General features: G+C 49.1%; 2 protein-coding genes across 2 annotated transcripts; one reads left to right on the top strand and one right to left on the bottom strand.

Moving 5' to 3' along the window:
• Positions 1-840: 840 nt before the first annotated feature.
• EV420DRAFT_1639576 (oxalate decarboxylase) lies at positions 841-3,135 on the top strand (the record flags this gene model as incomplete). The annotated part of the gene is made up of 18 exons (XM_060476987.1): positions 841-1,193; positions 1,256-1,329; positions 1,387-1,410; positions 1,464-1,498; positions 1,552-1,587; positions 1,642-1,659; positions 1,715-1,771; positions 1,820-1,909; positions 1,959-2,000; positions 2,056-2,089; positions 2,140-2,220; positions 2,274-2,466; positions 2,524-2,572; positions 2,623-2,695; positions 2,751-2,771; positions 2,828-2,887; positions 2,946-2,974; positions 3,025-3,135. 18 exons carry the CDS (start codon positions 841-843, stop codon positions 3,133-3,135), a joined length of 1,380 nt encoding a protein of 459 aa, XP_060333968.1.
• EV420DRAFT_1182622 (uncharacterized protein) lies at positions 2,896-5,283 on the bottom strand. The gene has a single exon (XM_060466242.1). It carries the CDS (start codon positions 5,052-5,054, stop codon positions 3,294-3,296), a length of 1,761 nt encoding a protein of 586 aa, XP_060333967.1. The 5' UTR covers positions 5,055-5,283; the 3' UTR covers positions 2,896-3,293.
• Between the last annotated feature and the right edge of the window lie 22,192 nt (positions 5,284-27,475).

The raw sequence follows: 27,475 nt of genomic DNA, 5'->3' as shown, positions 1-27,475 counted from the left end.
TAATAGATTACTCGTCGCACGCGCTCAAGTAGCTTCATTCTTCGTCGTTCATCCTGTGGGCTACATCGATCGAGACCGGCTAGTACACAAAAACTGCCCCTGAGCCTGAGAATTGCAATGACTCGAAGAGCAGGAAGTTGTTTTCCGGTCCTCTACCAGGACGCCTCTCCACAATTCAGGATCCACCTTACCCATATCTGCACAAGATTTTGACGAGCCTTCCTCACTCTTATTGGACTAGGGTGCTGGACTTTGAAATTTTATTCAACCAGTGACTAATTCTCAAACGCGAGTCCTGATCTATTTCTATTTTTGATGATCCTTGTGCTAAATATATATTCCTCTAACCGTAGATATCTGCTTTGCTGGCAGTTCCTCAGTGCTAACGGCGATTACGTTCATACTGGAGTTTGGTAGAGCCGGGAACGACGTCTATCCCCGTAGCTGGCCACCTCTCGAAGTACTAGTAGGCGCCTTTGCGGGCACCTGACGGGGCGTTGCGGATTTCACGGCTGAATGTGGATCAGAGGCGCTGTTAGGACATCACTGGACAGGACTTACACCTGTTAGTTATTTTTTATTCCGATCTGAGTCATAAATTAGCGTCATTCGCAGCAGTAATGGGTGAAGAATGAAGACATGACGTGAGTAGTCCTTCGTGCAACCTTCCTCATTCATCTGAGATGTGCCTTGGCGTTGTAGATGTTATCCGTGCATCCCCGAAGACTGAATGACTCGGTGATTTGTAACTGGCCGAGAGGTGGTACATGGGCAGTATTAAAGATTCGAGTATGTAGGGATACATCCATTCCAGAAGTCCATCTCTCTGACGTATTCACCATGATCAAAGTCTCCTCCATTCTATTGGCTGTTTTCCTAACGAATTTCGTGGGAGGCGCTCCTACCAGCCGTAACTCCTCCTCTACCGATGCCAGTGTCACAACGTCGTTCACTGAGGTTGTGTCGAGTACTGCGATCCCGACTTCGACAGATACCTCCTTCGAAGAGACGACTACTGTCGGTTTTATCTCCACCAACCCTAACAACGTCTTGTGGAACGACAGCAGCGACCCCTCTGTAGTGACCCCCGAACGTGGGACACTCGGTGCACCCATTATGGGGCCGGATAACATACCGCTCGATCTACAAAATCCTGACCTTTTGGCACCACCGACCACTGACTCTGGAACACTGTCAGCGAATTGATTTTCTCATTTGCGGTTAATTCTTCTTACCCGCTTTTCCTAATATACAGTCCCAACGCCAAATGGCCTTTCTCCCTTAGCCATAACCGTTTACAAACCGGGGGATGGGCGCGCCAACAGAACAGTAAGTTATAACTCATTATCCCTTCAAATAGCGCAGCACTGAGGTAATTTATTATAGTTCAGGTTATGCCTATCGCTACTCGTGAGTAAAGTGGCAACCTATGATGTTGCAAGTTCACATAATGCTATCGGCAGAGATGGCTGGTGTCAACATGCGACTTGAACCGGGAGTAATTCGGCAAGTGTTTCGGGATTTAGTACTTATACTCGCAGCTCATGTCAGACCTATAGTGAGCTCCACTGGCACACGACGTCAGAGGTATGTAATCTTTAGTCTATCCATGATATGGTCATCTGACGTAGTCGATATCAGTGGGCGTACGTGTTAAAGGTCACACCCCCAATTCTAGGATGCTGTCGTCATCTTCTAACGTCCTTTCTAAAAGGGATCGACTCAAGTCACTGCAGTTGACGCAGATGGCCGAAACTACCTTGCTACAGTGGTAGGTGCCTTTAAACACACACCAGTCGTTTATCTAAACTGCTTTTAGTATCCTGGTGATTTGTGGTACTTCCCTCCTGGTGTGCCTCACTCTCTACAGGCCACCGGAGACGATGAAGAGGGTTCCGAGTTCCTTCTTGTAAGCTCTATATATGATCTGGCAATCTGGCCTTCTAACTGCAGTGCAGGTATTTGATAGTGGAGACTTTAATGAAGACGCCACATTCCTGGTAAGTCGAATCGTAGACCCAAGCAGGCTTACCGGTTAACTACGGAGGAGTACAGTTGACCGATTGGTTGGATCATGTTCCCTATGAAGGTGCACTTTCTCGATGATATGACCTCATTCTTTCTCTGACGAAATCTTAGTCATCCGAAAGAACTTCCAAGTCAGTAACCCGGATGCGTTCGCGCACATCCCGGCACATGAGCTTTACATCTTCCCAGGCCGTTCGTATCTTCCCTATATGCACATGAAGTAAAGGAAGCTGATCTGTCTGCAGCTGTTCCCGACGATGATGCAACTGCCCCGGAAGATCCTCAAGGAACGGTCCCTAATCCCTTCTCGTTCCCGCTCTCTCAAATCAATGCCACTCAGTATTCGGGCGGATCCGTGAAGATTGCGGATTCCACCACATTCACTGTCTCTACGACTATCGCCATGGCCGAGGTGACCGTTAATCCCGGCGCAATGCGGTACGATATAGTTATTATTGCCTCAAATTAATTTCCCGTAGACTGATGGAATTATAGGGAGCTGCACTGGCATCCTACGATGGATGAATGGAGCTTCTTCATGCAAGTGCTTTTTTGTTGAACAATTTCGGCTCCACCTGACGTTCTTGCAGTGAGGGTACCGCAAGAATGACCATCTTCGCATCGGAAGGTACTGCCAACACATTCGATTACCAGCCTGGCGACATCGGTTAGTCTCCGTTTCTGCCGTTCCTGTTATATGGTCAATTAACTCTTTGCGACAGGTTACGTGCCGACGGCTTACGGTGTGTAGTTGGTGTTTGTTTAAAGTTGCTCCTTGATTGACAACTCCGCTGAACAGGCCACTACGTCGAAAATACTGGAAATACGACATTAAAGTACTTAGAAATCTTCAAGTCGGGTAGGTGTCTTTGACCATCTTTTCCTCGAGCGACAGAACTAATCTCGTGTTATACCAGATCGCTTCCAGGATATCAGTCTTAACCAGGTGAGAAAAGATCGCTTTTAAGGTCGACTCGATCTGACAGAAGTCTGCAGTGGTTGGCTTTGACTCCTCCCGAGTTAGTTCAAGCCCATTTGAACTTGGACAATGAGACTATTAGCCAGCTTTCCAAAGTTAAGCCAGTCGTAATTGGACCTAGTGCTTGATTTTGTTTTGCTTTGAAGAACAAGTCGTATAAATAACCTGTACGCATGGACACCCTATCTACCATTATGAAAGCTTCGAGATCAATAATGTGGTACTGTAAAGTACTACGTAACAATGGAATGAATCAAGCAGTGCAGACATCTCGCGATTGAATCCTCTAAACCTTCGTAGTCAACGTCAGGTCCATTCCTTGCGTCTTGTAGACATCAAGAACAGAAAGAGTCGTAATACGCTCCACTTCATCTCCATCCGGCTCGTCCCCCGTTTTAAGGAACCGGCAAAGATTGACCTCATCCAAGCGCCGAACAGAGGGCGATTGGACATGAGCAAGTGTCCATCGGGATTCCACCATATTGACGAATATCTGCATGGAGAACAACATTGGTCCACTGATATGCAAAGTATGCAGACGGGGAATCAAAGGTTCGGTTCCGTCAACCTTCAGCGTCAATCGGAGGAGCGTCTCGTTACTAATTGCGCCTTCGTCTACGTCTGTGAGGCGAACATCCTCAAGGGTTGGGCACGTGCTCAGTATTTGGAGGAGATCTTCCTCCAGTATATCGCCGTGATCAAAATGGAGAGTAGTGATAGAGGGCTGGCCCGAGCGCCTGAGGACGTCGTATATAGCGGCGAATGTTTCTTCATCGTCACGGTCAGCATCATCGATAGAGCATTTCACGTACAGCTGCTGAAGGACGGGAAGTATGAGTTTGTCGAGTAGTTCCTTGACCGGTGTGTGGTTTTTGAACCGCCATGAGGAGAGGCTCAATACGTGAATTTGAGATTCTACCGTGTCGAGATGCTCATCAACCCATGACCGTTCGGTAGATACCAACTCGAGGCGGAGATAGCATTCCGACATGCTGGTAAGATTTTGGAAAATGCGTAGAGCGGACTGTGTTTCAAGCCCAGGCGCTCGGCCAGCGTATAATGCATGATCGCTTGTAAAAGTAGCAATCTGCCCCCACGATAGATCAAAAGAATGGCAAGGCTGCGGTATGTCGACCGTGTGAAGTCGGTGAAGCATCGGGCAGTGAAATAATTTCAAGCCTTGGTACTCGTCAATTGACTCTACCGTAGGAAGTAGACAGAGATCTGTCAGCGAAGGTAGGGAAAGATGCAAGGAAGGGATATGGGCGAACATCACAGGCGGGACGTAGAGATGGAGGCGCTCTATGCATGTAGAAAAGGAGAACAGAATAGCGACAATCGCAGGCGGTAGTTTGGCAAAAGATGAGCCGATTTCATCGTTCAATATCGTTAATGATAGAGGACGATTCTTTGAGCGATTAAGCTGGGTTCCAATGCGGTGAACATATGAGATACCACGACTATCGTCGCCGAAATTAGTGTCCGTGATGACTATGTTTATGGACGACCAGAGTTCCGGGAAATCCAGAGCCACTGTCCTCCACCTCTTACACACTGTTTCGATCGTCCAGATCGAATTTTCAGGAGGAAGAAATCCCCATGCTTCATCTCCGTCAGTATGAAAACGCGGTATGGGGAAGACGATTGTCGAACTGAAGATACGAAGGAGTATCTCTGCGGGGAAGCGCCTGATGGGATTGAGGAGTTGCTTTCTTTCAAGAATTGCCGCTGATATAGCATGCCTCTCTTTGTATAGGTCATCCACTTTTTGCTCAGCAAGCGAGATACGGCTTTTCATCTCGGCGATGAATTGTGTCAACTGCTCTTGCTCCGTATCTATATTCTGTAGCTCTGCATCGTATGAGGATAACATTTTCCGAAGTACAGCTTCTTCAGCGTCAGAAGGAGAATCATTTGAATGAGCAAGACGTGCCAAATTCAGGGGCTTGAGAGTATGACGATCAGGAGAAAATTCGTAGGATGGTATTTGGTGATTGGGGCATGTGCATCCAGTGCAATGGGACCAGCTCAAAGGAGTTCCCGTCATGATGGTCGTCTTGCTTTCGGACAGTTAAGAACAGTGGCAAACGCAAAAAAAGGTCTGAGAAAGGATGCGAGTCAGTAAATATGGCAATATGAAGTCATTTTATTCCCCACATTCACTTTGTAACCTCAGCAGCGTAATAATAGGGCAATGGTTGTCTGTCAGGTGAAGTTCAGGTTAAACGTTCGGAGCTGTTTTAATTTAGTCACGCGAAATACAGGTGCCATTTGAGTAATAAATAATTAACTATTTAAACGGATATAAACTATTAAGTAATCTAAATTTGGAAGACCGCACATGACGCGTCCGCGCGCTAACAGGACCCCCAATTATCCCTATAGAGGTCGATCGGAAAGTTTGGACAGATTTGGCCTTCCTGCTCACTGAGGTCGGCACAAAGTTTGGACAAATTGACCTGTCTGACTTTGTAGGTCGGATTTTTTGTTCGGACAATAGAGGACAGACCCACAATGTCGGAACGGAAATTCGGACAAGTAACATGAGGTAACACGTTACATGCCACCTAGCATAGCCTAGTACTAAGACCTATCCATTGTCTATTTTAATGAACAAAGTTACATGCTGATGTTCTATTGAATTGGCATTTCCAGTTCACACCGTTGAGAAAAATTTTATTTCTTCAATAAATCATTTACATTCCGGTCTACCTAGAGAGACAATTTCCTACATCTCATGTCGCCCACTTAGGCAACCCTCTACTCTCCTACTCTCATGGAAACTGAAATACTAGAGCTCTACTCTGACAATGAACTTAACACATATCCATCATGGGTTGAGGATGAGTTCCAAGTCCTATGAATATAGGATATCTCGGTCTTTATGCAGGTGGGAATGACCCATGGGAAATTCTATTCGTGGAATCAATTGATGGCGGCCTTTGCCGACTGCCCAACTGGATCACCCCATGGGAGTTTTTCTATTCGTGCGTGGCCTTTGCCAATTAAACTTCCTTCCGGCAACTGTTTCGTTGTCCTCGCTTGTTGTCTCTTCGCATGCTACCTCTCCAACTCTCCGCGACTTTTCCAGTGTCCCTTTCCGGTTCACCTGAAGGCTCATTGTTGTCCATCTCCCCCATCCAGCATGCCAGCAGTGACAACTGTCAGTGCAAACTCGGACTAGATCATCTTTGACCTCAATGGTCATGGCAAGTATTTGCTTGATGTTGGCTTTTCTCGCTGGATTAAACTTTTACATTCCACAGGTTTTTATTCTGGTCAACCAAGTCTCAGCCTCAAGAATCAACTTGCACACACCTTGAAGGGACAGGACTACTCACTGATGCCAACAACTCAAGACTACCAACAAAGTCGAACAGGCTTAGGAGTGCCTTGTGATGCTGAGTTAAATGTGGGTATTGTTTTTCTGTCAGTGCCTTCCAGGCCTTATTGACTGAAATCAGCCAACATGGAGCATTCGAATACTTGTTTTCTGCCAAAGGTACATCCTCTCTATTTCCCCCCAACTCCATGTGCTAACCATAGCTGAAAGGAGCACATTTAATCTCTCTGGAGATAGCTACCACAAGCTTCAGATGGCTTTTGAAGGTGGTTTATGTTTCTGTTATGCCCACTTTCTTACTGATCTGTTTCAGAGAGCAAGCGGATGTCACATTCCATCTTGGTGTTGATCACAGCACTGTCATGTTCAAATCTGGCCTCGTTGGGAAAGCTAGCTATGCATTCGTATGACAGACCCATGCTTGCTCTTTCACTTTTCAAGGGAATATGGGGCGCTGACTTCGATGGTTTTTGGATGAGATCCTGTTCACAAATGCATCAGGCCATGTTGCTATGAAGAAGGTTTCTGGCTTTCCTGTGTTGCAGCAACTTTCTTGCTAACTTATCTCTTATCTAGATTGTATCATTCAGGATATCATTCGTGTCTCTGGGTGTATCTCCCCCTGCTGTGGTCAGCTGCTCTCCTAGATTGACACATGCATGCCAGATGTTGCTTCCTTGACACCCTCTATTTCTCTGGAAGATGCCATAACCTCTGTCGATTCGGCACCTTTAACTGATTTCCACCAATTCTTGAGTAACCTAGTCAAAGACGACAACACCATCACCCTGTTAGGCACTAACTTGAATCTACTCCAAGGCTGATCTCTATCCTGTCACTCGCATTTGGTGATTCAGTGTTAGAGAGGCGTTGGTTGATTGCGAGAAGTTAGGCGTCACTTTATAGCAAAAGCAAGGAGCTTGTAAGAGTTAGGAGTATATAACCTTAGCCGAAGCTGGGGTCTGAGACCACAGCATAGGCTAGCTTAAATACATGTTAGACTCGTACTAAGAATAGTATCTACAAGGGCACGTGCAATGAGAAGTGTGTCTTTCAATGAATGAGGAGGGAGGACACTAAAAGAAGTATGCTCCTGATGAATGAGAGTAAAGAGCGCATATCACCTGCATCTGCATGGGACTCCATCTGAATAGGCTGCATCCCATAGACCGCCCTCGACTGGCGGTCGACTCTCGTCCAACTACTAAGAAGCATGATGCCATCAAGAGAAGTGTGATGGTGCATGCGGGTCGCTGGTCATCTGGGGGGCAGCAGCATGAACTGGGGTGATGGCAGCCGGGTAACTGGGTAAAGAGTGTGCTGGCAGAATATCATGGGTCTGGGAGATAAGATAGGCAGGTCCGGGGTTCTGAGAGATAAGGATAAGATAAGATAAGGAAAATAGGGGTAAAACCGTAATAATACCCCCCGACTAAGACTGTCATCCTGACAGTCCTTTAGACATACTCACTCCCTGAGTCAAGGGAGTTAGTAGATTCCATATCCCATTTGTAGTCCTTGGTTTGTTCCCAAGCAGACATACCCCGTTCTTCTTGAGGGAAGCTGGGGTTGGTCTGAGTCATTAGAGGAGACTCAGAATGCTTGTCTTCAAAGACGTCTTCATCCGTGTCCGATGAATAAAAGCTCTGCTCGTCGAAGGATAATGGATCGGTATGATTCTTGTTCGAGATTAGAAAGAAAGTTGAGCTCTCGGTTGCTGAAGAGCCAGGAGATGATATGGTTATGCATCCTCCTTCGTTTTCCAAGTGTCGCAAATCATGATCCTGTACATGGTTTTCCTTGTTCTCGTACTCCTTGACGAGTTCTTTGGCATTGGCAAGATTGCTCCTCTTGACCCAAGTAGCTTCCTCCACTGGGTATCCCTTCCATTTGACCAAATATTCCGTTATGGTCCTCCAGCTGTGTCCTCAACTGACGACGCGGTTGTGGTCCTGAAGTAGTTCCTCTACTTCATATTCTTCCTTGCCTTCCACGAGTTCTGGCTCGGGTGGCGGAGGTTTCTCCTGGTTGGAAAACTCTGGGGGGACGTACGGAGTTAGGTATCGTTCATTGAACTTGTTGTGGATCTTCCATCCTGGCGGCAGTTTTAGTTCATATGCGGAGGGCCCCTTTTTGGAAATTATTTCAAAGGGGCTGACGTGTTTGTCACCTAGCTTTTTTGCCGGTCGGGGGAGGTGAAGGTTGGTTGAGTCCAACCAGACTTTATCTCCTGGTTGGTACTCCTGTGCAGGGTGAGTGTGTTTGTCATAAGCCTTTCTCATAACTTCGATGGCTTTATTCAGAGAGTCTTCCACTTGTTTGCATACTCTCTGGAGGCTTTCGACGAAGTCAGTTACCGATGGTGTTTCCGACTGCCTCACCACGGTTGGGCGAATTTCCCCATCTCGTCCGTAGACTACTTTGATGGGAGAAAAGCCCATTGCAGAATGTTGGCGGTTGTTGTGAGCGAATGCTGCCCACTGCAGCCATTCGCTCCAGTCGTCCTGTTTGTGGTTAATGAAGACTTGAAGGTATTTTTCGAGTTCTTGGTTAACCCGCTCTGTTTGCCCATCCGTCTGAGGGTGATAGGCTGTTGACAGATTTCCCTGAATATTCATCATTGCGTACAGTTCAGTGATGAATTTTGATACAAATTGGGTGTTGGGATAGCAATCCCGAGTTAGTGCTAGAATGCACTCGAAGCTTCGGCATGACTAAGTGGCATGAACATTTAACTGCAATAGTAGACACATATAGTAATCCGTAGTAAATTCTAGAAGTAGTACAACTTGTATTTAAGTACGATGCCTCTCTCTCGAGAGGCTAATTAATTCTCTCTCTTACACATTCTCCTCTGTACTTCCAACAGGTTATGGGCCCTGGCCCTAACTGAACTACTTACCTCATTACCTACTTCGCACTTTTGTACATTACATACACATACAGAACCACATGGAAAGCCAGTCCATTTACAGAATTGACCCCCTTAAGGGCCTGGAAAATTACCTGACATGGAAAATCAAACTGATCGATATCCTAACCGATTTAGGTCTAACTGATTATGCAGACGGAAGCATCAAGGCCCTGGCAGAAGCGGCACTGGTGGCAGATTGGAAGAAGAGTGATAGGAAGGCTCTTTCGACAATAAGGTTGCGGGTTTTGGATGGCCCGCTGGTGTATATTGCTGGTTCGAAGACTTCAGAAGAAGCATGGAATGCTCTAAAAGACATGTATGAGTCCAGGGGACCCATGGGAATTGTCCTTGTTAGAAGGAGATTCTTTAGAGCTCAGTGTGAAGAAGGTGTTACGGTTTATTCATTTTTCTTCATTTTACTCAGCCTGATTATGCATATGCAATCCTAGCGGGTCATTTCTCACAGTACTATTATTAGCATATCCACTTGTATTTAAGTAGAGCCTCAGCTGGCCTAAACCCCAGCTTCGGCTAAGGTTTAATCTACCCAACTCGAACTCCGTCCTTCGTGACTATCTGCCCTCAACCCACTTTGACATCGCCTTTGACTTGCTTGAGTATCTACCACCGAAGTGCAAGTGGTGATCCAAGTTCGATCTAAGTCGATTATTAGTTGGTTGATAACATTTAGCCGAAGCTCGTCACACGTCGCCCAGCAGTACGCTGCCCAACAAATCTCGAAAACTCCTATGCCCTGGGCTCTAGCCCAACATTTATATCTTCATCATCGTACTCTTGGTAGCTGATTGGATCCTTCCACTGGTGCTACCCAACCCAATCCTCACCGTCGTCCTCATAGTCCTTGTGACTACTCTCTTCGTTCTAGCAACCATTCCGGCACCACTACTAGCAGTTTTGCTCGTAGCAGCCTACGTTGGTCTTCTACGAATTTGAAAACGAATCCCTTCGCCATACTCCTCCGGCTTGCTTCTCTGTTAACGATTGTACTGTTGACATTGACAAGCACCTCGGATACCAGTGAAATCTTGTTGATGAACAGTTCCAACTATGAAACCGACCTCAGCCTCGTTATCACCATCCTCGTCGCACTCACCATCCTCGCCGTCTATCAGCTTTTGTGTGAACTGCTGCATGACTAGTCACAGCCGTCCAACTCTACGAAGAATAGATGCCCGAACGGATGCCCTGGTCCGACGCCATTCCTGCCGTCTTCGCGACTTTTTTATTCTTTTTCTTGTCCATTATTTTGTACCAACTACACCGCTGTTTTCAACAACAGAGGCGAGTCCGCGCTCAACTCCCGTTTCATTATGTTCCCAGCACTCCCACGTACCCACCACTGGTAATCCACATTCCCACAGCATCCCAGCAGACTCTACAAGATGTCAAGTCCAACGCCTCCGGGGGACCTGGAGAGTCCCTCTACGGATCGTCGCGGTCCAGCTCGCAATACTCAGGGTTGAGCACCAACTCCTACAGAAGTGCTACCGCCAAGTCTGCTGACTCAGTTGACATCACAGATACCAGGGGCATATTCTTCAACAGAGGAGACTCGCCCCTACCAGGCCTCTTCGACCAGTCTCCAGTCCAAGGCGAGTCAAGTACCAACAGAAGGAGAGGACAAGGCACCAGGCCTCTGGTCAAGGACGAAGAAAGCGTTGACACCAAGTTTGAAGGGGATGAGCTCACCGACCTTGAAAGGGTCCAACTCAAAGACCTCCTCGACGACCTCTACCCGAACGAGGAGGAAGATGCAACCTATACCGGAGACAGCTGGAGCGGCAGGTCAGGACATAGGTGGACCGACGTGGATTGGGGAAGTGAGACGAGGAGATATGAGAGAGGAAGGCACGCACGAACAGACAACTTCGACAGTGATTCCGGAGAGCTTGCCCTTGGGGCCTCCGCCGCGACTACCTCCCGTGCAGATGGAGCAGGACCCGTTCTTCCTGCTTGGCCGACAAACAGAGGCCCCCCAGTCGGCTGGCACCCCAGCACCAGCTGGGTCTATGCCAAGCCAGGGGAAGAAGCTCCTGTGGCCAGAGAGTCGACCCCGAGGAGCGTCGCTGTCACCATCCGCCCAGCGGCCCCAACGCCCGCTGCCGCCGTCCCCAGGCCTGAACCGACGGATCAGCAGCTCTGGTCAGAGTTCCCGGATTACAACCCTGAGGAACTTGACACAGTTGCCGGAGCTGGGGATCTCGCCACAGTCCCCCCTTTTACCCCGTCAGTCGCGGGTCGAGCATTCGCCGACCCCGTCCCTAGCAACCAGCGTCCATGGACGCTTCTCTACCACACGCTCGTTGAGTCGCTCGACGTCCCTCGAAATGCCTGGGAGTCCCCAGAATACGAGGCCTGAATGGACCAAGCAAGAGCAGCAGACACACGCACTTGATGTGCAGAAATTGCCGCCCTCGTCGGACCCAATGGATTTTACGACCTCCCCGTTGAGCCCGATGCCACTCGCGCCGAAATCGAGAACAGGCAGCGATCGGCCACCCTCAGATACTCCGGGATTGTCGAGCAGGCCGGAACTGACCTCGAGGCCCACCAAAGAGCCTGGCAGGCCTATGAGTCAGAGATCAGCGACCCCGACTCCAACATCGGGCGATGGAAGAGGAACAAGGAGATTGACAGACTCACCAGAAAGAGGAAGGAGGCCAAGGATGCCAAGTTGGCCACCAAACAGTTCCCTCGAGGGCAAGGTGATGAAGGCGGTCCAGACAGTCCTAATCAATCCCGTGGCCCCCCTTCCAGCAATCTTTAATATCCTACCATGGCATGGGTTGTACGAGATAATGATGGAGGACATGGAGCGGGATTCCCAGTGGCTCCTCACAGAGGTGGGAGAAGATTATTGTCATGCGAAGTACATAGGGGACGTCTACCTCATGAAAAACATTTTAGAAGTCGAGACGTGGCATAAGGTGGCCACGATCTGGAACCAGGTACATCCCGACAACATGCAACTAGGGTGCGAACCTTATCGTCGCCCTCAACTGATGCCCAATCCGCTCGAAACCGAGGAATTCTGGGTGGGCGCGGGGCCTGACGACCCCGAAGAAACGTGGGATGACCCTGGTGCCGGGACCTCTAAAGGAAAGGAATCGACAGTACCAAAACCGCCGAGACCACCATCGCCTAAACACCCGGGAGGATATCCACCTCCTGGCAACAATCCGGATCTTCGATTGCTATCGAGACCGCCCAAACCACCGGTACCACCATCAGCACCACCACCGCCCAATCCAATCCCAGCCTGGCAACTGGCCCCCGGAGCCGTCAATAACCCATGGAACAACGTAAAGCCCAAGTTGATTATGCAACCCAAGTACTTCTTCGGAGTATCTTCAGATATCACACACTTCCTCCACCATTGCGAAGTCTACTTCCAGGTCTTCCCAATGTACTACATGACAAATGACGAGGGGCAAAACCCCTACCGGATTACCTTTGCACAGGGATATCTACGCGGAGAAGCCCAGCAATGGTGGGTAGACCAATACTACCGATACCGGACGCTGCAGGGGCATTGGAGATTCCCCACATGGGATGAATTCTCCCATGACCTGACCGTGCAATTCCGCGAGGTAGCCGAGTTAGCCATATGGAAGCAGGAGTGGAAGAAGGTCCAACAGTCGGACTTCAAGTCAGCGGTGGAGTTCTTCGCCAAGTTCGAACGTCTGGCCCACAAGTGCAAGGAATTCGAAGACGAGAAGCAGATGTTCAAGGCAGTGGAAGCGGCAATCAGACCAATGGTGCGCAAGACAGTTATGCATGGGGACAACGAGCGCCCCACAACCTACGCACAGTGGAAGGCGCGGGTCCTGAGGATCGATGCCAATTATCGATACGACGTGGCCCAGGGCCTCGCAGGTAAGACCTCCCCGAACCAAAGCGGTTCGGGTTGAGGCAACCAAAATCAGTCGAAAGGGCAGGGTTCTAGTGGCGATAAGAAGGATGCTACGGGGACGACTTATGGAGGTGCCGGGCAGCCGATGGAAATTGACAAGCTACGGTCCGATAAGCGGTGCTTCAAATGCGGGAATACTGGGTGGAGCCGGGACCATAAATGCCCGACGGATAAGTCCAAGTGGCTTCCCGTTAAACTCCCACCTCGTAAAAAACCCAACATCGCGCGCCTCCGCCAATTACTCGCTGAAGCCGAAAAGGAAGAGTTAGGGAAGGACACGAAGGTCGAGGAAGTAAAGGAAGAGAAATCGTCAAAAGACGAGCTGGCATTGAAGTAAGCGACTCGACGGCGTCGGCAAAGGACTTAGTTTCATCTGGTGCGCGCTCATGTACTTCTAGCCGGACTTATACTACGTATGTAGGTACTCCGTACAAACAATATACCAATGTTTTTGCCGCGTTACAAGTTGAGAAGACTAAGAATGAAGAATCGCAAACCGCTAATGGCGTAGGAGGGGATTTCCGCCGTCCTACGCAGCCAGCGATGGACAATGAACCCCTAGGGGCTGGTCCACCTCTGACACCCCCGCCTGACCGCACGGGGAAAGTTCTGGAGTACCCAGCGAGTGCCTCAGGTCAGGACAAGATGGACGCCAGATGTGGTGGTCGTCGCCCCGGCAGGGAGAATCGGCCGACGACTCCGACGGGTGGGCCTCCTGGCCAAAATGTAGGTCAGGCTGTTCCTCCCATCAGTGGCGGAAAAGCAGCTGAGGCCGGGACTCGAGGGGACCACCTACATTTAGTAGTGGACTCATCTGCAAACGATGCCGACCCCCTCGACGAGCCAATATGTGTGCGTTTGCCTTGGGTTTCCGAGAGTACCGCCGGCGTTAGGAATGAGGATAAGTACCGGATAATGGTGGAGGTTACAACGCCGCACACAAGCGCCCTTGGCCAGGGTCGAACACAGGGCAGAGAGCCCTCCTCCACTCACTCGTCGGAAGGTGACCAAATGCCACCAAGGGGCCTTATTGACTGGCCTGGTGACCAAATGCCACTCACGAGTATGACTCCCCATGTTCTCGTAGAAGAAGTCGAAGACGAGGAAGCACATCTGCGGTCCGACATTCCGGTTACTAAACCCAAAGGGACGTCGCCCGTGACTCCTAATCCGGAGCTGCGAACCGAGGAATGAAAGCCCATCCTGGATACGTACTACAAACCTTTTGGACAGCACTGGACCCGAAGAGCGCTGCGGCTTGCCACTACCGAGTCGGCAGCCTTCGCCACCCTCAACCGATGGGTACACCCCAGACACGCAGGGGAAGTTACTGTCGAATTGTGGGAGGCACTCAAGGAGCAACCCGAGATGGCCGCTGAAGCCAGGGATAAGTGGGAATGGATGGAGGACCTTACCAAACCACCCATGTACATACGAGGGAGGAAAGGGTGCAATGTATCTATTAACGTACAGTTGGAAACCCTAGACACCCGAGAAGTGCACCCTGTGAAAGCGCTAGTGGACAGCGGAGCCACCGGCAGTTCCATAGACCGCGTCTGGGCCCAGGACCATGCTTTGAACCTCAAAAAGGCGGCCCGACCCGTTCCGGTCTATAACGCTGACGGCACCCGGAACAAGGGCGGTGATATCACCGAGTATGCCGAAGTACGGCTATGCATAGGAGACCACATGGAACGGATCGAGCTAGCCGTCGTAGACCTAGGCTCTACCCCTCTCTTCCTCGGGCATGACTGGTTACAAAGACATAACCCGTTAATCGATTGGGACACTGGGGCGGTTACCTTGGCCTGCTGTACTTGTCGAAAGATCCCCTTTTCCCTTCCTGATATGGACCCGTCGTCTCGATGGGATGAGTACGAGGAAGGGGACACCATTCTAGTGATTGATTTCGAAGAAGCGTTCCATGTGCGGGCAATGGGGACTAAGGCCAACAAACTAGCCGCCCAGGCCAATGCTCGAAAGGGGGCGAAATCCTTTGAAGAAATCGTGCTGGCCGAATACAGGGACTTTGAGGATGTGTTCGCCAAAGAGAATTTTGACGAATTACCTGCATGAAAACCGTGGGACCATGCTATTGAGCTGATCCCCAACGCCAATGCCAACCTTGATTGTAAGGTTTACCCTCTCAACCCCACGGAGCAGGAAGAGTTAGATAAGTTCTTAGACGAGAACTTATCTACCGGACGCATTCAGGCCTCCAAGTCTCCAATGGCCTCCCCGTTCTTCTTCGTCAAGAAAAAGGATGGGAAGCTCCGGCCAGTCCAAGACTATCGCAAGCTCAATGAGATGACCATTAAGAATAGGTACCCGTTACCCCTCATCGGCGAGCTCATGGACCGACTAAAGAAGGCCAAATACTTCACCAAACTAGACATACGGTGGGGGTACAATAATGTGCGGATAAAGCAGGGGGATGAGTGGAAGGCTGCTTTTAGAACCAATTGCGGCCTCTATGAACCACTAGTCATGTTCTTTGGGCTCACAAACTCACCCGCCACCTTTCAATGGATGATGAATGACATTTTCAAGGACCTCATCACCGCTGGAGAAGTGTCAGTTTATCTTGACGACATACTTATCGCATCCAAGACCAAGAAGGACCACCGGCGTATCGTGCACGAGGTACTCCGCATCCTCTGCGAAAACAAACTATTCCTTAAGGCGGAGAAATGCGAGTTCGAGGTGGAAGAGACGGAGTACCTAGGGGTGCTCATTAGCGAAGGGAGAATCCGCATGGACCCAGTAAAAATCACTGGCCTTTTGGATTGGCCTATACCGTCCAAAAAACAGGAACTCCAATCCTTCCTAGGCTTTTGCAACTTTTACCGAAGGTTCATCCGCGATTACAGTAAACACATCAAACCCCTCACGGCCCTTACGGGGAAAGCGGAATGGAAATGGGGAAACACGGAACAAAGGGCGTTTGAAAAGATCAAAGAACTGTTCAGAGAAGACGTAGTTCTGGCCATCCCACTGGATGAAGGGAGGTTCCAAGTGGAAGCGGACTCCAGTGAAGGAGCCATAGGAGCGGTACTATCCCAATGGCAGGAAGAGAAGTGGAGACTGGTGGCTTTCCTCTCCAAGGCGCTATCGGCCACCGAACGCAATTATGAGATCTACGATAAGGAGCTCCTCGCTATTATGATTGCGTTGGAAGAGTGGCAGCAATATCTCATGGGCGCTCGGGAAGACTTCGAGATCTGGACGGACCACTCCAATCTCCAGTACTTCCGAAAACCTCAAAAGCTCAATCGATGACAAGCTCGGTGGGTAACCGAACTGGCGGAATACCAGTTCACTTTACACCACAAACCGGGGGCTCAGAATCGCAAGGCCGACTTGTTGTCCAGATGAGCAGACCATGATCAAGGAAAGGACGACAACCAAGACGTAACCATCTTAAAACCGGCGCACTTCCGCGCCCTCATCATGCCAACCACGGAAGAGCTACATGAAAGAATCAAATTGGCCACGCACGATCCACGCAAATGGGACCGAGGCATATCCGATTCACTCAACCATGAGAAGGGGGTCTCACGAGACCAAGACTTACTGTGGTATGATGGGCGCATCTACGTACCCAGAGACCGACAGTTACGAGGCGAGATTATAGCTCTACGCCACGATCATGTAATGGCCGGACACCCAGGGATCGAAAAGACCAAGGAACTCGTCTTACGAGATTATTGGTGGCCCCGAATACGCTCGGAGGTAGAGGCCTATGTCAAGGGGTGCGAAGTCTGCCAGAGGACCAAGGTGGATCGTCGGCCCAAGAAAGCACCACTTCATCCGAATGAGGTCCTGGACTGACCCTGGACACATATTTCAGTCGACATGATTACTAAACTCCCAGATTCGAAAGGGAACAATTCGATTCTAGTTCTGGTCGACCGATTCTCTAAGACCATCATACCCATCGCATGCACGGAAGAGCTGTCATCCCTAGGGTTCGCCAAGATCCTACAGGATTACATCTACGTACCATACGGCGTAATGCCAGAGAAAGTCATCTCTGACAGGGGGGCCGTCTTCGTATCAAAATTCATGAAAGAGTTTTACGCCCTCATCCAGGTATTGGGAAATCCCTCGATGGCCTATCATCCCCAGATGGACGGACAGACAGAGAGGGTCAACCAGGAGATCGAGAAGTATCTCAAGATGTTCGTCAACTATTGACAAGACGATTGGAGCGAGTGGTTACCGCTCGCTGCGTTCACTCATAACAATTGCAAACACTCAGCCATGGGCTTCTCCCCGTACAAGGTGGTCTTCGGTCGAGACGGGCAAGTCATCAAGGTTGCCCAGCGCCAGGACGCCATACCAGCAGCATCAAAGCTGGTTCGTGGAATCCAAGAGGTACAAGAGAAGGCGAGGGAGTCACTCGAGCGAGCAGCTGCATCCATGAAGAAAACATACGATAAGCACAAGGGGAAAGCGGTGGAATACCAGGTCGGGGACAAGGTGTGGCTAGACTCCACCAACCTGAACCTTCCCCGTCCAACGAAGAAGTTAGGAGACAGGCGAGTAGGACCGTTCGTCATCAGTGCAAAGAAGGGGGCCTCAGCCTATGAGCTGAAACTCCCAGCAAAGTGGCAGATCCACAATTGCTTCAACGAGTCCCTACTCACTCCGTACCATACCCCGGAATTTCCCAATCAGCCACGTCCCGAGCGGCCACCTCCCGAACTGATTGACGATGAGGAGGAATACGAGATCGAGGAAATTGTAGGGGAAAGAGATAAAGTTGTGGGAAGAGGACAAAATCGGCGAACGATCACCGAATATCTGGTGAAGTGGAAGGGATACCCCATCGAGGAAAATAGCTGGGTCAAACGCTCGGACATGGCGAATGCGGAAGAACTGGTCAATGACTATGAAACACGGATTCGAAAAGTCGTGTGGACAGTAAACGAAAAGGGGAAAACAATCGGGTTCGACGACAAAATACCTCGCAACTTGCCAGTCAAATACCATGATCCTGACACCCCATGTGTCACCGACATCGAAATGGTATACTCATCTGAGTGTACGAACCCGAAACACTCCGACGCCCAACAAGACTCTTATCCCTCCTCTGAGATCATCGATATTATTGACCTTCCCGACGACTGCCCGGATGAAGAAGAAGAAGAAGTAAATTTCCAAAACCTCGAACGCATACGAGAAAATTGGGACACAGAGGCCGAGGACGAGGAGGACACAGACGATGATACCTGGTCCTTCTATTCACAATCCCGGCAGTCAACTTCGAGCGATGGAGAGGACTCAAACAGCTCATTCGGGACGAATGAGTCTTAAGGGGGGGGTAATGTTACGGTTTATTCTTTTCTTTTCTTTTCTTTTCTTTTTCTTTCTGACTCAGCCAGATTACGCGCAAGCGATCATCACAGACTGATTCCCACAGTACTATTTTTAGTGTACCAATGTGTATTTAAGTAGAGCCTCAGCTGGTCTAAACCCCAGCTTCGGCTAAGGTTTAATCTACCTAATATCGAACTCCGTTCTTCATGACTATCTGTCCCATCGACTTTCATCGCCTTTGACTTGCTAGAGCGTCGTCTACCGAAGTGCGAGTAGTGATCCTAGTACGATCTAAGTCAATAGAGTTAGTGGCTAACACTGGTGCGCCTCTCTGTAATACTAGTCGGACTTATACTACGTATGTAGGTACTCCGTTCAAGCAATATACCAATCTTTCTGCCGCGTTAACCACAGAAACCAAGAATGAAGAATCGCAAAATGCCCATGGTGTAGGAGGGGATTTCCGCCGTCCTACGCAGCCAGCGATGGACAATGAACCCCTAGGGGCCGGTCCACCTCAGACACCCCCTGCCTGACTGAATGGGAAAAGTTCTGGAGAACCCAGTGAGCGCCTCAGGTCAGGACAAGATGGATGCCAGACGTGGTGGTCATTGCCCCGGCAGGGAGAATCGGCCAACGACTCCGATGGGTGGGCCTTCAGCCCCAGTTGTTCCTCCCGTCAGGGGCAGAAAAGCAGCTGAGGCTGGGAACCAAGGGGACCACCTACATTTAGTAGTGGCCTCATCCGCAAATGATGTCGACCCCCTTGGTGAGCCAATATGTGTGCGTCTACCGAGGGTTTCCGAGAGTACCACCGGCGTTAGGAAGGAGGTTAAGTATGGAATCACAGTGGAGGTTACAACGCCACACACAAGCGCCCCAGGCCAGGGCCGAACACAGGGCAGCGAGCCCTCCTCCACAAACTCATCGGAAGGTGACCAAATGCTGCCGAGGGGTCTTAACGACCGACCCGGTGACCAACTGCCACCCCGAGGCAAGACACCTCGTGTTTCGCTGGAGGAAGTAGAAGACGAGGAAGCCCATCTATGGTCCGACATTCCAATCGTCATGCCCAAGGGGAAGTCTCCCATGACCCCTGACCCTGCATCACGGTCCGAGGCCCGGAAGCCCGTTCTAGACACCTATTACGAACCCTTCGGGAAGCATTGGACCTGAAGGGCGCTACGACTCGCTGTCAATGAGTCGGCCGCCTTTGCCGCTCTCAACCGATGGGTACACCCCCGTCGCATGGGAGAAGTAACGACTGAACTGTGGGAGGCACTCAAAGAACAACCCGAGACCGCTGTGGAGGCTAGGAGTAAGTGGGAGTGGATGGAGGATCTCACGAAACCACCCATGTATATACGAGGGAGAAAAGGGTGCAATGTATCAATTTCCGTGCAGTTGGAAACACTGGACACTCGTGAGACGCACTCCCTAAAAGCGCTAGTAGACAGCGGGGCCACCAGCAGTTCTATTGACCGCACCTGGGCCCAGAGTCACGCTCTCAACCTTAAAAAGGCGGCCCGGTCCATCCTAGTTTATAATGCCGATGGCACCCGAAACAAAGGTGGTGACATCACTGAATATGCCGAGGTACGGCTGCGCATTGGGGACCATGTGGAGCAGATCGAACTAGCTGTGGTTGATCTAGGCACTACCCCCCTGTTCCTCAGGCATGATTGGCTGCAAAGACATAACCCATTGATCGACTGGGACACTGGGGCGGTCACCTTGGCTCGTTGCGCTTGTCATAAGATCCCATTTTCTCTCCCCGATACGGACCCATCGTCCAGATGGGACGAATATGAAGAAGGGGACACTATCTTAGTAATCAATTTCGAAGAAGCGTTCCATGCACGAGCGATGGGTACTAAGGCCAACGAGTTGGCCGCCCAGGCCAATGCTCGTAAGGGGACAAGGTCCTTCGAGGAAATAGTGCCGACAGAGTATAGGGACTTTGAGGATGTATTTGCCAAAGAGAACTTTGATGAATTACCCCCGTGAAAACCGTGGGACCACGCTATTGAACTAATCCCCAACACCAATGCCAACCTGGACTGCAAGGTCTATCCCCTTAATCCCGCAGAACAAGAGGAGCTAGATAGGTTTTTGGACAAAAACTTATCTACCGGGCACATCCAAGCATCCAAATCTCCGATGGCGTCCCCATTTTTCTTTGTCAAAAAAAAGGATGGGAAGCTTCGTCCTGTTCAGGACTACTGCAAGCTCAACAAAATGACCATCAAAAATCGGTATCCGCTACCACTCATCAGAGAACTTATGGATCGGCTGAAGAGGGCCAAATACTTCACTAAGTTAGATGTGCGGTGGGGGTACAATAACGTCAGGATAAAACAAGGGGATGAATGGAAGGCCGCATTTCGAACTAATCGTGGCCTCTATGAACCACTAGTAATGTTCTTTGGACTCACGAACTCACCCGCCACCTTTCAATGGATGATGAATGACATTTTCAAGGACCTCATCACCGCTGGAGAAGTGTCAGTTTATCTTGACAACATACCTATCGCATCCAAGACCAAGAAGGACCACAGGTGCATAGTACGTGAAGTACTTCGGATTCTTTGCAACAACAAGCTGTTCCTGAAGGCGGAAAAATGCGAATTTGAAGTCAAAGAAACCGAGTACTTAGGCGTCCTCATTAGCAAAGGGAAAATTCGCATGGATCCGGTAAAAATCACAGGCCTGCTAGACTGGCCGGTACCATCCAAGAAGCAGGAGCTTCAATCATTCCTGGGCTTTTGCAACTTTTACCGACGGTTCATTCGCGACTATAGCAAGCATGTCAGGCCCCTCACCGTGCTCACAGGAAAGGTAGAATGGAAGTGGGGGGAGGCCCAACAAGGGGCATTTGAAAAGCTGAAGGAGCTGTTCCGCGAGGATGTGGTCTTAACCATCCCGCTCGACGAAGGAAAATTCAGGGTGGAGGCAGACTCCAGTGAGGGAGCGATCGGAGCGGTACTATCCCAATGGCAAGACGAGAAGTGGTGACCGGTGGCCTTTCTTTCTAAGGCCTTGTCGGTCACCGAATGAAATTATGAAATTTACGACAAGGAGCTTCTTGCCATTATGATCGCGCTAGAGGAATGGCGCCAATACCTTATGGGCGCACGAGAAGATTTCGAAATTTGGACGGATCATTCTAACCTCCAGTACTTCCAAAAACCCCAGAAACTCAACCGACGTCAAGCTTGATGGGTGACGGAGTTGGCAGAATACCGATTCACCCTACACCACAAACCGGGGGCCCAGAATCGCAAGGCAGACTTACTGTCGAGGCGAGCAGATCACAATCAAGGGAAGGACGATAACAAGGACGTGACAGTTTTAAAGCCTGATCACTTCTGAGCCTTAGTCATGCCCACTGAGGAGGAGTTGCATGAAAAGATTAAGCTCGCCACTCATGATCCACGTAAGTGGGACCGGGGCATCTCCGACTCTCTCAACCACGAGAAAGGGGTCTCCTGAGATCAAGGATTACTATGGTATGACGGATGCATCTATGTCCCCAGAGGCAGGCAGTTGTGGGGCAAGATCATAGCTCTGCGACATGATCATGTAACCACAGGGCACCCAGGGATAGAAAAGACGAAGGAGCTTGTCCTCCGAGACTACTGGTGGCCACGAATGCGCCTAGAGGTGGAGGCCTATGTGAAAGGGTGCGAAGTTTGTCAACGAACCAAGGCGGATCGTCGCCCCAAGAAGGTGCCTCTTCATCCGAACGAGATCCCAGATCGCCCATGGACCCATATTTCGGTCGACATGATCACCAAGCTCTCTGATTCGAAAGGGAACAACTCCATCCTCGTTTTAGTCGACAGATTTTCTAAAACCATTATTCCCATTGCATGCACCGAGGAGCTGTCGTCCCTTGGCTTCGCTAAGATCTTACGAGACCACATTTATGTGCCGTACGGGGTCATGCCAAGAAAGATCATCTCGGACAGGGGGGCCGTTTTTGTATCAAAGTTCATGAAGGAGTTTTATGCTCTCATCCAGGTCGCAGGGAACCCCTCGACAGCCTATCATCCTCAAACGGACAGACAAACTGAGAGGGTCAACCAAGAAATCGAGAAGTACCTCAAGATGTTCGTCAGCTACCGCCAAGACGATTGGAGCGAGTGGTTACCACTCGCAGCATTTACTCACAACAATCGAAAACATTCAGCCACAGGTTTCTCCCCATACAAAGTAGTCTTTGGACATGATGGGCAGGTGATCAAAACCACCCAGCATCAGGACGCCATTCCAGCCGCATCGAAATTGGTCCAGGGAATTCAGGAGGTACAAGAAAAGGTGAGGGAATCACTCAAACGTGCAGCCGAATCGATGAAGAAAGCCTACGACAAACACAAGGGAAAAGCGTTAGAATATCAGGCCGGCGACAAGGTTTGGCTAGATTCCACCAACTTAAACCTCCCTCGTCCGACCAAGAAGCTGGGAGATAGGCGAGTAGGACCATTCATGATCATAGCAAAGAAAGGAGCATCGGCCTACGAACTGAAACTCCTCACAAAATGGCGAATTCATAACCAATTCAATGAGTCCCTGCTCACTCCATACCATGCCCCCAAATTCCCAGACCAACCACGTCCCGAGAGACCACCTCCGGAACTCATCGACGATGAAGAAGAATATGAGATCGAAGAGATTGTAGGAGAAAGAGACTGAGTCGTTGGTCGGGGACAAACTCGCCGAACCATTACCGAGTACTTGGTAAAATGGAAAGGATACCCGATAGAGGAGAACTCATGGGTCAAACGTTCAAACATGGCGAATGCGGAAGAACTCATCAATGACTATGAAACCCGAATCCAAAAGGTCTGGTGGACAGTTAACGACAAAGGAAAGACGGTCGGGCAGGACGACAAAATACCTTTAAACCTCCCGATCCAATATCATGACCCGGATACCCCATGCCTCACCGAGGTTATCACCGTCCCCTCTTCCGAATGTATGGCACCTGCACACTCTGAGGAGCTTAACACCCTAGACGATACATCCTCATACAACGATGACGAATGCCCTAACTATCCCGATTCCGAGGACTCTGATGTCGATCACCTACAACGAGTCACAGAAAATTGGGATAAGGATGAAGATGATGACAATGATGATGACGATAATATCGATTCATTCTACTCTAAATCCAAGTATTCGTCTTCAGAATCCGATGGGGGGAGATCTAATGACTCATTCAGGATGAACGAGTCTTAGGGAGGGGGTAATGTTACGGTTTATTCATTTTTCTTCGTTTTACTCAGCCTGATTATGCATATGCGATCCTAGCGGGTCATTTCTCACAGTACTATTATTAGCGTATCCACTTGTATTTAAGTAGAGCCTCAGCTGGCCTAAACCCCAGCTTCGGCTAAGGTTTAATCTACCCAACTTGAACTCCGTCCTTCGTGACTATCTGCCCTCAACCCACTTTGACATCGCCTTTGACTTGCTTGAGTATCTACCACCGAAGTGCAAGTGGTGATCCAAGTTCGATCTAAGTCGATTATTAGTTGGTTGATAACAGAAGGGGGAAACATAGAGGAACATATTAGGACTATGAGGTCCTATCAAGAGGAGCTGGCATCCCTCAAGCAGAAAGTTGAGGAGGAGGACTTCTCTATTACACTGCTTACATCACTCCCAGAATCATGGAATTCATTCATTTCATCAGTGGACACTGCTGATTTGAAAGATTCCTACAAATTGATCTCCCGAATTCTCCAGGAAGACATCTGATTATGAGAAAAGACTTCTGATCCGACCACAACACTTGCAGCACATGGCAAGAAGTCTAACTCAAAAATCACATGTTACAGATGTGGAGAAGCCAGGCACATCAGGGCAAACTGCCCAAATGGAAAGAAGAATTCTGGAAAGTCATGGAAGGGGAAAGGGAAGGGCCAGACCCAGGCACATGTTGCCAAATCGGATTCAGATGAAGAAGATTACGCATTTTGCACTACAGACACTGCACTTGTTATGCTTGCAGGGTCATCATGGCTGGGGGACTCAGGAACAACTAAACATATAGTCAAGAACAGATTGCATTTTTCTGACTATGTTGAGACCCCAGGACATGAAGTTATTGGTGTAGGAAAGTCAAAAGGCTTGGGAAGAGGAACAGTAAAGATTAAAATGGTTGAAGGGGACAAAACTACTTCAGTTACACTGAAGGACTGTATTCACTGTCCCGAGGCACCATTCAATCTTATTTCACTAGAGCGCATCACGGATGCTGGGTTTGAACTCAAATTCAAAGGATCCCGGATGGATATTATCTCACCACATGACAAGACAATTGGTCATGGAGATAAGATTTCGAAGCTGTATAGCCTTGACATCATTGTGCCAGAAATAACTCAAGCCCACATGATAAAACTGGCCTGATCGTGGCAGATGTGGCACCGAGTGATGGGCCACTTAAATATGGGATCAGTAAAGAGACTATTTAGAAAGAAGATGGTCAAGGGTATGGATGTGGATGAGTTAGCTGAGCCCCAGAAGGATTGCAAAGCCTGTATAAAGGCCAAGCACCATGTTGAACCATTTCCACAAGAAGCTCAAAGGGAATACACAAGAATAGGTGAAATGACATTTTTGGACCTATGGGGGCCAGCCCAAACTCAGGGTATCCATGGAGAAAGATATTACATAAGCTTCACAGATGGCAAATCCCGGAGGACAATGTTGTATTTTCTCAAGTCAAAAGAAGGTACAGAGATCAAAAAGAAAATCCAACAGTACCAGAAATACATCAAAGTCCACAAAGGGGAGGACCTGAAGTTTATGAGGATTGATAATGGGAAGGAATACATTAATGAGGTGGTGAAGGAATACCTCCATGGCAATGGCATTCAGTTGGAACTGACTGCCACATATTCCCCACCCCAAAACAGAATTGCGGAGAGAGTCAATCGGACTCTCGTGGAGCATGCACATGCCATGCTAGAAGAACATCACTTGCCAAAATTCCTATGGCCCGAGGCCATGGCATATGCCACATACCTGAAGAACCGATCACTGACTAAGGCCATCAAGAATGATCTAACCCCCGAAGAAGTGTTTGGGGCATGAAACCGGACATTTCAACACTCCAGGAGTTCAGAGCAAAGTGCTGGGTGTTGCAGCAAGATAACAAAAGGTCAAAACTCGATCCGAAATCAAGGGAATTCATTTTTACAGGTCTTACAGATGAATCTAGGGCCTGGAGATATTATAATTCTCAGACCAGACAGATTCAGACCTCAAGAAATGTTATATTCCTTGATGACAACACTAAAGAGCCTACAGACAATGACTATATTGTATTACACCCTTCGTCGCTCAAGGGGGAGTCAGGGAACAATGTCAAGCAGACTCCAGGTGGAAATGATGACATTTCCGATGATTCCCCGGCTGCCGAAATTGCTGAATCAAAAGGGGAAATGCCCCTTGATGCCCCAGCAACCAAATCGAAGCTTCCCATTTGGCATGGGAAGGTGATTGAGCCACGTACCAAATCGGTCCGGATCGCATCAATCAATCAACCAAGTTACCAGTTGCTCCATAATCCAGCTGCAAGAGGCACGAAACCGCTGGAATTGCAACGTGAAATGTCACAGGAACCTTTGGAAACTGCAAATATAGCAGCAGACTATGCATGTCTGGGGGAGACTGCAGATAACCTCAGTGATGAGCCATTAAGCCTTGAAGAAGCCAAAACAAGGCCAGATTGGCATCATTGGAAGAAAGCAATGGATGAAGAATATAATCTATTGACTTCTCTGGGTACATGGCAGTTAGAGGAATTACCCCAGGACAGATCACTTGTAAATTGCAAGTGGACTTATAGATTAAAAAGGGATGGTGATGGGAAAATCACCAGATACAAGGCCAGACTCGTTGTGAAAGGATTTTCGCAGGTCCCTGGCATTGATTTCTTCGAGACATATGCACCCGTTGTCAGGTTGGACACATTCCGCCTACTTATGGCCATTGCCACACAAAGAAACTTGATTATACATGGAATGGATGTCATCGGAGCTTACTTAAATGGAAAGCTCAATGAATCCATTTACATGGCTCAACCGCCAGAATATTCTGATGGAAGCAGCAAAGCGGCACACCTCAAATTGACATTGTATGGACTCAAGCAATCTGGCCGAGTTTGGAACGAAAAATTAAACGCTACATTTTTGGGACTTGGATACACGAGATTGATCAGTGATCAATGTGTATACATCAGACAAGCAAAATCAGGCCCTATAATTATAGCTGTGCATGTAGATGACATGACATTGCTTGCCCAGGATGATGAAACCATGTCTAACATGAAAGAAGAACTTAAGAAGAAGTTAAATGTTACAGACATGGGGGAGATTCAACATATATTGGGCATGAAGATAGACAGAAATTGGGAGAAGGGCACTATTACCTTATCCCAGAAGGCATATATTCTCAAGGTACTCGAGAGAATGGGCATGAAAGACTGTAAACCGGTCAAAATGCCTATGGACCCGAATGTACAGCTAGAGAAAATCCCCGAAGGTGATTCCTGAGGCACTGACACAGCCACCAGACAGTATTACCACACTGGTGTCGGATCTCTGATGTATGCGGCAAATGGATCCCAGCCCGATATTGCACATGCTGTCACAGAATTAAGCAAATATGTGCAGAATCTGGCTGCTGAGCATGTCACAGCCCTCAAACGAGTTTTCCGTTACTTGAAGGGGACTCTAGACTCTGGAATTACATATGGAGGGACTACAGATGAACTGATACCTTATTCAGATTCAGACTGGGGAGAAGACAGAACAGATAGAAGATCAACATCTGGTTATGTCTGTACCTATGCAGGGGGAGCTGTTACTTGGAGTTCAAAGAAACAGCCCACCATAGCCCTATCCACCATGGAAGCAGAGTATATGGCCCTCGCGCACACAACTA

The sequence above is a fragment of the Desarmillaria tabescens genome (genome assembly GCF_030435595.1).
Source record: "Desarmillaria tabescens strain CCBAS 213 chromosome Unknown EV420scaffold_9, whole genome shotgun sequence".
Classification (NCBI taxonomy): Eukaryota; Fungi; Basidiomycota; class Agaricomycetes; order Agaricales; family Physalacriaceae; genus Desarmillaria; species Desarmillaria tabescens.
This window is presented reverse-complemented; position numbering and strand designations above follow the sequence as displayed.

Coding starts and splice junctions, on each gene's coding strand:
- EV420DRAFT_1182622 (XM_060466242.1), bottom strand. CDS start 5,054: ATGACGGGAACTCCTTTGAGCTGGTCCCATTGCACTGGATGCACATGC.